This window comes from Echinops telfairi, unplaced genomic scaffold (genome assembly GCF_000313985.2).
Source record: "Echinops telfairi isolate 266 unplaced genomic scaffold, ASM31398v2 ScPeMD7_7469;HRSCAF=8507_1, whole genome shotgun sequence".
Lineage (NCBI taxonomy): Eukaryota > Metazoa > Chordata > Mammalia > Afrosoricida > Tenrecidae > Echinops > Echinops telfairi.
The window spans coordinates 108,696,364-108,709,044 of record NW_022111373.1 but is presented as its reverse complement, the minus strand read 5'-3'; the positions used below and the strand labels follow the sequence as shown (position 1 = coordinate 108,709,044).

The 12,681-nt window shown below is 42.8% G+C and overlaps 1 protein-coding gene across 1 annotated transcript in view; it reads right to left on the bottom strand.

Annotated features, from left to right (window-relative positions):
- The window catches only part of OXCT1 (3-oxoacid CoA-transferase 1), a 183,767-nt gene that overhangs the window by 150,325 nt on the left and 20,761 nt on the right, over positions 1 to 12,681 (bottom strand). The window contains exons 4-5 of the mRNA XM_045285159.1: positions 6,829 to 6,964; positions 1,443 to 1,592 (exon numbers count right to left, since the gene is read on the bottom strand). Coding sequence (XP_045141094.1) covers positions 1,443 to 1,592; positions 6,829 to 6,964 — 286 coding nt within the window. The remainder of the gene's footprint in view (positions 1 to 1,442; positions 1,593 to 6,828; positions 6,965 to 12,681) is intronic.

Here is a 12,681-nt window from a genome sequence, read left to right as displayed (position 1 = left end):
TCGGATCGTGGATCTGAAGGGAGAACGCCATTCTAAGACCTACTGCACCCCCTCGTGGGGAGACTGTGCATTACAGAAGGCTTTTTAAAAGGCATTATCCTACTCCCCTGCTAGAAAAGATGAACTTAGGGAATCTTTGATGAATGAGGATCTTATTAATATAACTCAGATAAATTGTATGAAACATTTATAAGCTGCCTATCCACATATGTTATCACTTATTTTTAACATCTTAAGTACTTCAAAGTCATTACTGTAAACACCAATGATGACAGTTGAGTGTTTTCGGTACAGATCTAGAAAACTAAATATATGCTGTTCCCGGGCAAGGTCAAAAAACTGAAGTCTGGGTTGCCTTGTTTTGTTTTTCCCCTATTCTAGTTACATGATTTCCTGTTAAGTCTACACAGGGTCTCCAAACTAGTTTTAACTAGTTCAGTCATGGCTGCCAGAGAAAATTGGAACAGACCTGAAGTTGTAAAATATGGGTGAGCCAGAACTATAACCACAATGGGAAAAAAATATATAGATATGGCTCAGAGCCCTGAAATGGGAGAGCCAGAAGATGAAGAAGTCTGACGTGGGAGATTAGACTATTGCCCAAACTGGGGAGACACACACGGGTTAGTCGGCTGCACAGGCCCTCTGAGCCGGACACTGATGTCTTCCACTCTGCCAGCCAAGATACTTGGTTACTAGGCAATGTACACATTGCCCTTATTTTCTAAAGGGGAGACTTTATTTTTTATAACAACTTCTTATTATACGTTACGTGGTGATTTGTATTTCAGATCATAAACTTCACATTCAACAGTTTAAACTACTCACTAACCACCCCTTCACCCTTTACCCTTACCCACCCAAGTTAACACCTGACAGCAGTCTAGCCAAGTCGCCTTCAACAGGCAAGGGTAGTTGCCTATAATGAAGACACCTGATCCTACCCAGTACTTTACATAAAAGCAGGTTAAGTGGGAAGCTGAAGGGTAACACAGGATGAAGGAAAGTGGTTAAGTGTGGACTCTCTACATATTTTTTCATGTAAGGATTGCTGTTCTCTGCTTTTGGAAATTGTAGACAAACTTATGACTTCCTTTCTTTCTCACTTGCACACAGAAGAAGCTTGTCCATTAACAGTTTAATCCTATATAGCTATTTTGTTTCCCAGATGAGTTTAATACACCTGAATTTATTTAAAATCTGCTATAAAATAACCAAGCTGAACATGCACATCGTATATGGATTAGTTCCCTTTCTTGTTTATTTTTCTAATTTTTCTAGAGCTTAGTTTCGTGATGTTAATTTCTAGCATGGGTTGTGTATTTTTCATAAAATTTCACCTTGCATTGTGTAAAGGTGAGTTTCTATTTTTTCACCCAATGAGTCCACCCAGAAACCTAAAAGAAACCTCCCCATGCTACCTGGATGAAAGTGGGTCTTACCTCTCTTGGCTTGCTGGCAATGGCGACACTGCCATCTTTGTTGTATTTGATTGGTGACCCTCCTTCTTGTATCAAGGTCCCATACCCTGTGCTGGTGTAAAATGCAGGAACTCCAGCCCCACCTGCACGAATCCTCTCTGCAAGTGTGCCCTACAAGTGGGAAAGGGAAAGAGCAATATAAAAAATCAATTATGTGTTCACACGCAAAGAATCAGAGGAGGGAGTTAGGGGAAAATCACAGGCTGGGTGGGGAGGTGGGGGGGTATCTGGAAGGGAAGACGCTATCTAAGAAGCAGGAGACGGGACAGAATGATGGGAACACAATTAAGACAATGGAAGGTGCTCTAGAAACCTTTACCTAAATCCACAATAGAAAGTGTGTGTGTGTGTGTGTGTGTGTGTGTGTGTGTGTGTGTATTTTAATCTAATCATGCATACTTCTGCGTGGAAGACACAAAAACCATTCCACACATGGCCTCTACTATCTAAACCACAAACATCCCACCAGTTGCTGTTCAATAAATCCTGGCTCATGTGAACCCCTTGTATTGCAGAGTAGAATAGAATTCTAGAAGGCTTTCATTGGTTTCAACCTTTCCGAACCATATCACCATATCTTTCTGCCAAGACGCCTCTGCTTAGATTCAAACCACCAACCTTTCAGTTAGTAGCTGATGCTTGATCACTTGTGCCACCCAGGAACACTCTCCTATCTGCTACTGTTAGGTGCCATCAAGTCGGTTCTGATTCAGAGAGATCCAATGCACCACCCAATGAAACACTGCCCGGTGCTGCAGCATCTCCATCATCACTCCTATGTCTGCGCCCAATATAACGGTCACTGTGTCAATCAGCACATTCCTCTGAAGTGACCCTCTTTCACTAAGACTGGTTCTTCCTGATGGCATGTCCAAAGGACATGAGAGGAAGTCTCTTCATTGTCATTTCTTAGGGGCATTCTGACTGGACTTCTTTCAACACAGATGGGCTCATAGTCTACCTCCTGAAATAGTTGAACCTCAACTAACTATTTTTGGTATTGTGAACCTGTGTATTTCTTCCATCTTTCTGTATTATCCAATAAGGAATCCTGGTGGTTTACTGGTGACTGATGGGCTGCTAACTGCAAGGAAACCGCGAGTTGCTCTGTGGGGAGAGATGAGGCTTTCTACTCCAGAAAACAGCTGTAGTCTTGAAAACCCACAGGGGCAGTCTGTCCTGTCCTAGTGGGTTGCCATGAGTCAAAATGGACTCAATGGCAGAGAGCGAGAATCATTCCAAATTTCATCCACAGAATCCTTCAATGTTGAATTTGAGGCTTGACTCTTTTCTTCAGTTCTTTGAACGGAAGCATCTTCTTTCTTTGTGGTTTTCTAACTCTAGGTCTTTGCGCAATCTATAATGATACTTTACTTTTTCTCGTGAAGCCTGCCTTTGCACTTTTCTGTTCAGCTCTTTTACTTCATTATTTCTTCTTTTCACAACAGCTATTCCACATTTTGAAAGCTGCAGACTATTGTGCGACATCCCTCTTGGTCGTCTCTTCCTATATTTTTTGTTTGCTCGTTTTCTTCCTGTATCACTCTCTTCACGCTGTTGTCCTAATTATGAGGTGCCGTCGAGTTGGTTCTCCCTAGCCACTCTCTACGACAGTGGTTCTCACGCCTCGGCCCATTGTTCAGCCGCTGTGCCAATCCATCTTGTCGAGGCCCTTTTTCGTTGCCCTGCACCTTACCAAGCATGCGGTCTTTCTCCGGGGACGGGTCCTTCCTGATGGCATGTCCAAAGCACGTGCGATGAAGTCTCACTATTCTCACCCCTAAGGAGCATTCTGGCTGCACTTCTCCCAAGACAGAGATATTTGTTCTTTTGGCAGTCCACAGCACTTTCAGTCTTCTCTGCCAGCACCATCGTTCAAACGCACGGATTGGTTTTCATCCGTCTTCTTTAGTCAATGCCCAGCTTTCACACACATAGGAAGCGATTGAAAATGCTATCACTTGGGTCAGGTGCTCTTCAGTACTCAAAGTAACCTCCTTGCTTTTCAACACTTTAAAGAGGTCTTGGGAAGCAGCTTTACCTGATGCAATACGTCTTTTGATCTCTGGATTTGCTCCTTCCATGAGCACCAGTTGTGAATCCAAGCAAGATGAAATCCTTGACAACTCCCATCTTTTCCGACATTTAGCATGATGCTACCTACTGATCCAGTTGTGAGGATTTGGGTTTTCATGACACTGAGTTGTGATCCATACTGAAGGCAGCAATCCCGGATCTTCATCAACAAGTGCTTCAAGTCCTCCTCACTGTCAGCAAGCAAGGTTGTGTCATCTGCATATCACAGGTTGTCAATAAGAAGCTACAGTACATAAATAAGAGTGCGGTATCAGGATTATTCGTCACATATGATGTTTCTGAAATCATTCCACAGTTTATCTGGTTTTCAATCATTAGGGTTCAATATGTCAAATCTGAGCTGGAGATGGTCCACGAATTCAGGTGGGACATACTCCAGGTTGCACTTTGGCTGTTGTAAACTTGTTCGAATTTTCGTCAGCTTCAAATAGAACTTGCGAGTTAGCAATCGATGGGCTGTTCTACAGCCGATCCCTGGCCTGTTCTGACTGATGAATCTGAGTTTCTCTAGCATCTCCGTCCATGGATACAGTCAATTTGTTTCCTATATATTCCATCTGGCAAAGGCGACATGCGTAGCTACCATCTATGTTGCTGAGAAAGGGCATTTGTAATGGAGGAGTCCTTGAACTTGCATAATTCGACCATGCGATGCCCAGCATCACTTGTATCCCCAAAGCCTTATTTTCCAGAGACTAAGCCTTCCTCTTTGTTTCCAGTTATTGCATTCCAAAAACCAGTACTCATCAATGCTTTTTTATTGCATGTTTAACCAATTCAAAACTGCAGAAGTTGGTAAAAAATATTCAATTTCCTCATTTTGGCATTAGTTGTTGGTGCATAAATTTGAATAACAGCCATTTCAGCTGGCTGAAAGTTTCATTTAACTAAGTGAAATGCTTAACTTAACGGGAGGATTAAGAACCTGAAGGTCGCTGGGATAGTCTTGGAAAGACTTGTGACGTATAAGAAAACCTCCAGAGAACTGGCTCTCTGGTCTCTATAACAGAGAGGGGTAACTCTACTTTGTGTTATGGGTATATTTTGTTATTAACAGTTTCTAAAAATTAAGTAACTGAAACAACCAAAAAATACCCCCTACTTTAAAGTATTTTTCATTCCTGCCCTCCCTGAATACTTCACTCCTTCTTTTTCTTTTTGACAAAAGCATGAAAGCTGAGTAGTTTCTCAGGCAGGTTTGTTCGGGGCTCCCTGAGCTCCCAGCCGCCCTCCATCCCTTCCCCAACACCGCCCGCCCGCCCTAGCTCTGAGGCTGCAACGCAAGCTGCCAGAGTCAAGGTGTATTGAAGAGGCACCAGGTTGGAGAGAGAGACAGTGGCCTCTTTCAGTGTAAAGAAAGAACATAAATGATAATAATAAGGACGTTCTCCCTTGCTTATGACCCCTGACAAAATAAGACGCCATTCAAGAAATACAAAAGGTAACTGAAAAGTTCACGTTCACTAGCTCCACAACACTCAGGAGAAGATATCTTGACCTCTATTGTGCAGAGGAAAAGATTTTCCCTCCAAAAGACTTCGAATGGAAACTGGATGTATACCAAGCATGGGGAGCACAAAAGCTGCCGAACATCCTGGTCTGATTGTGAGTGATGTCATGAGGTCTCCAGTGAGAAAAAAACAATTCTCTCAAGCACATTCTTGACATTGTTGTTGTTGTTGTTGTTGTTAACACCGAGTCAACTGTCACTCATAGCAACCTCATGTGACAGAGCAGAACTGCCCCGGGCAGTTTTCTTGTCGGTCACCTTTATGCCTGTACATTACCAGGTGCTCCTCCCAATGGACGTTTGAGCCAACAACCTCTGGGTTAGCAGCTGAGAACTTAAATCCTGCGCTACCAGGGTTCCTGTAGGCCAGGATACCAAAAAGAAAACAAAACGAAACGAAACTCACTGCCATTGAGCCCATCAGATTCAAAGTGACCCCATAGGACCGGGCAGAACCGCCGGGGAGGGCTTCTGAGACTGCGCACTCTTCCCAGGAGGAGAAAGCATCACCTTTCTCTCACACAGCAGCTGGTGCTTTAGAACCCTGACCTGGTCAGCAGCCCAGCGTGCACCCACTACACGACCAGGAATCCTTTAGGTGAACATACACTGTGATTTAACTACCAAATATACGAATAAAACTTACTCAAAAGGCGTCACACAAACTCTTCACTCAGTTAGGAGCTAATATTAAAAAAAAAAACAGTGGGAACTTGCTACTTCAGTGTCCCAAAATCAGTTCTTTGGGGACCTGGGCTCTGAGGCCAGAGCCAGAGCAGCAGTGGTGCTTTAACTACCAGGAGCTTTACCTCCTAAAATGTAAGGGGTGAGCGAGCAAGACCTGATCAGTCCAAAAAAGCCTCCCTTTCAAACATTCTGTGATCTGGAGAAGCTATCAGGGCAATTCGGAAGCATTTCAGCAGCTCCTCTTGAATACCTCCATCACAATATGCGCTGTAAAGCCAGACTTTAAAATGTACCCTGTCGCCTAGATATTTTTACCAGAAGTATCTCCTTTCTCTGTATAGAGTGGCAGAAAATAACCCTCTGTGGTAGTTATATTATCTAGTGTCAACTTAATACAGAGTGAAGGGGTGGAGTCTAGCCTGTCAATCATGTCACAGCCCGATGTTGCTTCTTTGTGAGCATGGTCTGCTCATGAGGATTATGGGAAGTTCCTCTCTCTCTTGATCCTGCCATCGGAAGAAGCGGGCCTCTCTCTCTGTTTCACATCCCTGTTGACAAGCCACACGGAGCCACGCTGATGGCAGTCAGAGTCCTGGAGATGCAGCCACTGTCATTGGACCCACAGAACTTTCCACCCACCAGCCAGTGATCTTCCTGCATTTGACATCATTGCATGTGCTGCGTAAGTCTGGAGAGGAATTCATAGGCTAATATCGGATTTATGGGTTCATAGCAATCTTATGGACTTGTTGATATGGACTTGGCTGGGATGTTTTATTGATGCATAATTACTTCCTGAAGTAGAATTCTCTCTTACACACATATTAGTGTCTGGGTTTGTTTCTCTGGTCAACCTGGCCTTACACACCCTCTTACAAAGCAACGAGTTTGACCAACAAATAAAATGCCCTGGTGTGGCATCGCAGCACCCTCATTGTCGGATATACCTTGCACAAAGGCATTTCTAGAGAATTTTTTTAATTCAAATAAGTTAGGATTATAGTAAGTATATAAATAAAAAGCAGTTTTTCTAGCATCAGAAAACCATCTCACCTGAGGTGTCAGCTCTACTTCTAATTCACCAGCTAAGTATTGACGTTCAAATTCTGCATTTTCTCCCACATATGAAGAAATCATGCGTTTTATCTGCTTGGATTGAAGTAAAAGGCCCAGGCCAAAGTTGTCAACCCTAGAAGGAAAATTAAGGCAGCTTATAATCAAAGAAATATTTTGAACTGAACTCTACTGCCACTTACTTTTTTAAGCTTTTTATTGTGAATTAGGTGAAGATTTAGTGAGCAGATCATAGGATTACAATCGACAATTTCATACACATTCTGATTCAGCTCATCCAATGTACACTCCCTTATCCCACTTCCTCCCTGTATTTCCTGTCCACGCCTCCCTCTTTCCTGAACCCTCTGAACTTTGTCCTGAGGTAAATGCTACACTTTAATCTTAAACCGGCCGTTTTCCTAACATAGAGGTGAGCCCAGCCTCATGCCTGAAAACTAAAGGCTATAGTCTTGGAGGTGCGAGCAGTCTCTCTCTCACCAGCCAGCCTTGTCTCTTTTATGGTTTGAGCTCTGTTCTACATTTTCCCCTCGCTCTTTCCAGGACCTTCTAGTGTGATCCTTTTCGGAGCAGTTGGTAGTGGAAGTGGGGCATCGCCTAATTCTTCTGGTCTCCGGGTTGCGGAGACTGATGTTTTTGCGGTCCATGCGTCTACTGGACAGGGAAGGAACCAATCGTTGTACCTTGGGTTGTTACTCCCGAGCTTTCAGGACCCCAGTAACTTACCCACCAAAGTAGGATGAAGAACACTGTCTTTGCCAACTATGTCAATGCCAATCCAACTGGGTGTCCCTCAAGGCTATTCCTGACCCTCCAGGCCCAGTGACTCATTCCTCCAGGGGGTCGGTTATCTCTAAGACGTTTTCATAACTTTGTCCCCTGTGTACCCCACCACATTCATGGATATATTTGCATCAAAAGTAAATATACATACTCGTATATAAATACCCTCTGTCAAATAGAGGTAAAATGTTGTCAAGTTAGAGAAAAAGAAAACTTCTCTAAGCATTATCTTAGTCCTACCTTCCACCACAAGAAACTTGTAGAGTGGTTATTGTTTTCTTGTTTTACAGTCAAGGAAACTAAAATTCAAAAAGTGTATAGTCTCGTGCAGTAAATATCAAAGCCAGTTTTTAAATCTATGTCAATTTTTCAGTCCTAGCCCAAACTTTTTCTTCTCTCTAATGCTTCAAAGTGATCCTGGGCTAGAAGGTGAACCTCTGGATGCACTGGTGCCTGCCCTACACTTTGCCTAATGCATATTTAAATCCAATGGCAATTGCACCACCCTAAGCAGCGTATACGCCAAAGCATTTTTTTCCCTTTTCCCTAACTAAGGCATAGTGCCCTTTTACCACGCCCATCACTCCACGTGGAAATGCTATCCATGTGCTGGACAAACCACTATAAAAGGTCACTGACATAAGCCAGGTCTCCTGGGGACACAAGGCCCTGAACAAGGTGTCAGGTATGGCACTACATACGACAAAGCAGTCTTTGCACCTGCCTTCACTATGCGGCTCAGGCTCAGGCTCCTCCCACACGGCCAAGCAAGTTCAATCCCTCCCCTGATTCTCAGAATGTATCCTTGGCAAGCCTCTTACTTCCACCAGTCAGGACAGACATACCGCATGACTCAAAACAGCTCGGGCAACAGTTAGCCAGGGTCAGATCTCAAGCTCCTCATGGCTATCAGTGAAACAGCTACAGTTGTTTCAAAAGAAGACTAAAGCCTAAATAATTTAAGTACTTTCATGAGCATACCTTAGATTAGTATTGCAGAAAATTTCAAAAATCCCTGTCCACTAGAGGTCTCCAAATCACTAAAGCTTCAAATATGACCACCAACTAGCAAGCAAAGCAAGTACCAGAGAGGTTCCACCAGCAGGGATTATCCTGCACTTCTTAGCAGTGAGAAACGCAACTCAAAAGCGAAGCAGACCTAAGCGTCTTAAAGTGAGTGTGCAACCAGGTCTGCTGGCAGACTCCCCTTACCACTGACCAGCAGCATGAGCTGCTCTGTGAGCTCCGCTCCTCCCCAGAATTGTCAACATTTTTGGTGCCCCTTGAAGCAACCCAGCCAGCCAAACCTCTTAGCCACTGATGTCTGGGGACCCTGGGAGATAGCAGGCCATGTGTACAGCTTGGACAGACATAACCAGGATCCACGCTCACGTTTTCTCTGGTGTCTCTCCTTCCCCGCCCCCACCCACCCCATGTACCCCACCTCCCCCATGCAATAGCACTGCCAGAGGAGCAAGAATTCCCACCTACAAGCGCTTTTATTTACACTTTTTTTTTCAATTTCTGAACTTCTGTTTCATTATAATACTTTTTTTTTCTAGTTCTCTCCCACTTCTTCCAGTGTCACCTTCTGGTGTGACCCCACCATCCTGAGAATATGCATTTCCCCCCAGGAAACCACAGGCTCACCTGTAGATCCCGCACACCCACCTTCACACTGCCATGGCAAAAACCGCAGCACCTAAAGACACTCAATTCTTTTGTCTCGTTTGTGCCTCCGTTTCCACTTATCAACCTATCATCTCTTTCTGATTTCTCCTTTTTGTCATGAAATATATTTCTGTGAAACATTAATTCTGATTACCCCTCCTATAAGACATTTTCCCATTAGTTTTATAAATGTTAGGCTATCCAGACAGGTATTTTTATTAAAATCATTACTTTATTTTACTCTCTCCCCTCCCCACCAAATGTCCTCACTTACTCATCATTCTCCCCACTTCTCCACTTCACCGACTGTACATTTTTCATCTATTAGACCACTCCCATGTCACGAGATGGAGCCAGTTACATCTACATGGCCCAGCCACTCACACACCACTAACAGCTGTGCAATAAACACCAAAAAAATCAAGAAAATTAAATACGAGCAACCAAAAACTCCCCCAAATCCAATAAAGTACTCTGAAGAAGATGCCCTGGACCTACCAGAAAAAAATTTCAGAAGAATGATGTTTAAGTTCTTTCAAGAGATGGAGAAAACACACAAGAACAAGGGAGGAAATTAGAAAACTAAAACCCTTACACCAAAAGGAATTCCAGAAGATAAACAACGAGATTAAAAACATTGGACAACGTAGTCAAAGACCTGAGGAAGAGAATAGAATAAAAGGAAAACTGAATCGGTGAGATCGAAGACAATCACTATGGCTACAATTGACAAGAGACACAATCAACCAAAATAGCAAAGGAATCAGAATAAGCCTGAGAATGAGGTGGGACACACTCAAGAGAAACAATCTATGTCTCACTGGGATCCTGGAACAAGAAGAAACATAATGATCTACAGGGACAATAGATAGATCCCAAGAGAAAAACACCAGGGTGTCTCACAGTCAAACTGTCCAATTTCAAGGAAAAGGAGAGAATCCTGAAGGTAGCGAAAGGGCTAAATCAAAAACCTGTCACCTACAAAGGAAAGCCGTGAAGAAGTTTCCACCTCTCAACAGAAACTTTGCAGGCAAGCAGACAACAGAGCGACATGCAAAAAATTCTGAAAGAAAAAAACCACCAAGCAAGAATTTTTTTTCAATTAATCATTTTATTGGCGGGGGGTGCTCTTACAGATCTTATGACAATCCACCATTCAATAGTATTAAGCACACTTGTACATATGTTGCCGTCACCATTTCCAAAACATTTTCTTTCTACTTGAGCCCTTGGCATCAGCTCCTCTTTTTGCCCCTCCTTTCCACACTTCCCACCTTCATGAATCCTTGATCAATTATATATTATTGTTGTTATTTTGTGTCTTAGACTGTCTGTTGTCTACCAAGAATTCTTTATCTGCAAAATTATCCCTCAAATACAAGGGAGAAATAAAGGTAAGGAAATTCATAAAAACAAGACCAGCATTAAAAATCATTTAAGTTTTCTGTCTACCTCTTTCTCACCCCATCTCAAATGTAAAATGCCTTCTACTGCCACCAGGGTGCTGTAACCCTTATGTATCATTACGAAATGACAATGCTTCCTCCACCCACTCTCATGATCCCAATTCTGCCTTGCAAATCTGGCTAGACCAGAGGATGTACGCTGGTACAGATAGGAACTGGAAACAGGGAATCCAGGGCGGATGATCCCTTCAGGACCAATGCTGAGAGTGGTGATACTGGGAGGGTAGAGGAAGGGTGGAGTGGAAAAGGGAAACCAATTACAAGGATCTACATGTAACCTCCTCCCTGGGGGATAGACAACAGAAAAGTGGGTGAAGGGAGACATCGGACAGTGTAAGATATGACAAAATAGTAATAATTTATAAATTATCAAGGGTTCATGAGGGAGGGGGGCGCAGGGAGGGAGAGGGGAAAATGAAGAACTGATGCCAGGGGTTTAAGTGGAGAGCAAATGTTTTGAGAATGATGAGGACAATGAATGTGCAAATGTGCTTTACGCAATTGATGCATATATGGATTGTAATAAGAGTTGTATGAGCCCCTAATAAAATGATTTTTTTAAATGACAAATCTCATTTATAAATGGAGTTTCTTTGTCATGTTAACAGCGATATAACAGTATAGAAGGTGCTTTAAATCAAACTCAGTACAGAGAAGCAAGTAGAGACAGGGAGATGCCATATCGCAGGAAGATAGATCACCAGGAGTCACGTGCGGCACGGAAGCTACGAGCGAAGATTTCCCTCCAGAATCTACAGAGAGAAAGTCTCCCTTGGGCTGGCACCTGGATTCAAACAACTAGCTCCCTAAACTGTGAGATCGTTTAGGAAGTCTTGAAGTCATGCACTTGTGGCACTTCTGTTACAGCAGCTCTAGAGGCTTAAGGCACCCTCCCTTCCTCTAAGCCCTATTTTCAATTTTACAACAATGGGCAAATGTATTGGGGGAAGGATGAGACTAGTGAAGTATGCACAGTTTAGCATAATCAGTCACTAAAGATCAAAAAAAGCACCATTTCCAGGGACACAGCTCAGAAAAGCTAGGAAAGGAGAGGAACGGACACAGGAAGCACAGGGAGGAAGTGGGACAAGGTGTCCCATCGTGGGGACTGCAGTCAATAGCATGACATAAACTTATATGACTTATTACATAGAAGCTTGCTCTGTGTAAATCTCCACCCATTTTACAATGAAAAGTTGGAGGGGGGGGCAGAAGGTAGTCTAAATCCCGTCCGAAGAATAGGAGCATAACTAACACAACATATTGATTCTTGTCCTTAGCTCCGTGGTTTATTTGTTCGGTATTTAGTTTAATGAGAAACTTCTGGTTGATACAAGCTTCTCATTCCCATGTCAAAGTCCTCCAAAAAATCAATGAAAGACATATTCACAGTTTCCCTACTTCCCTTATGAACCCATTATCAAAATACTGAGTCAACTGAATGATGTTAAAGAAAGACTTATCTTATCAAGGCTCTGTTTATACTCCACACTGAGGTAGTAGCTCATGAAAATTGAAAAAGAGACATAATTGAGTCAATTCTGACTCACATGAAAATCCCATGTGTATCAGAGTAGAACTGTGCTCCATAGGGCTTTTAATGGCAGATCTTTTTGAAAATAGACTGTTAGCTCTTTCTTCCAAGGTACCTCTTCCAAGACTCAACTCTGACCTTTTGATTAGAAGCTGAATGCATTAATCATTTGCAAACCTATCAATAATTTTTTTCTCAAGACACCAGGGAGCCCTAAGCTTTGAAAATTTTTCAATGCAGGCATAACAATCCATACCAAGAGATCTTTCTAAATGAGAAAAAAGTATTAGTTCTAATTCCAAATTCTCTCATTTACTCAATAATTCAGATCATCTCAATGATTCTCCAATAAAGCATCTCTTAAGCTTCCCCCATGTA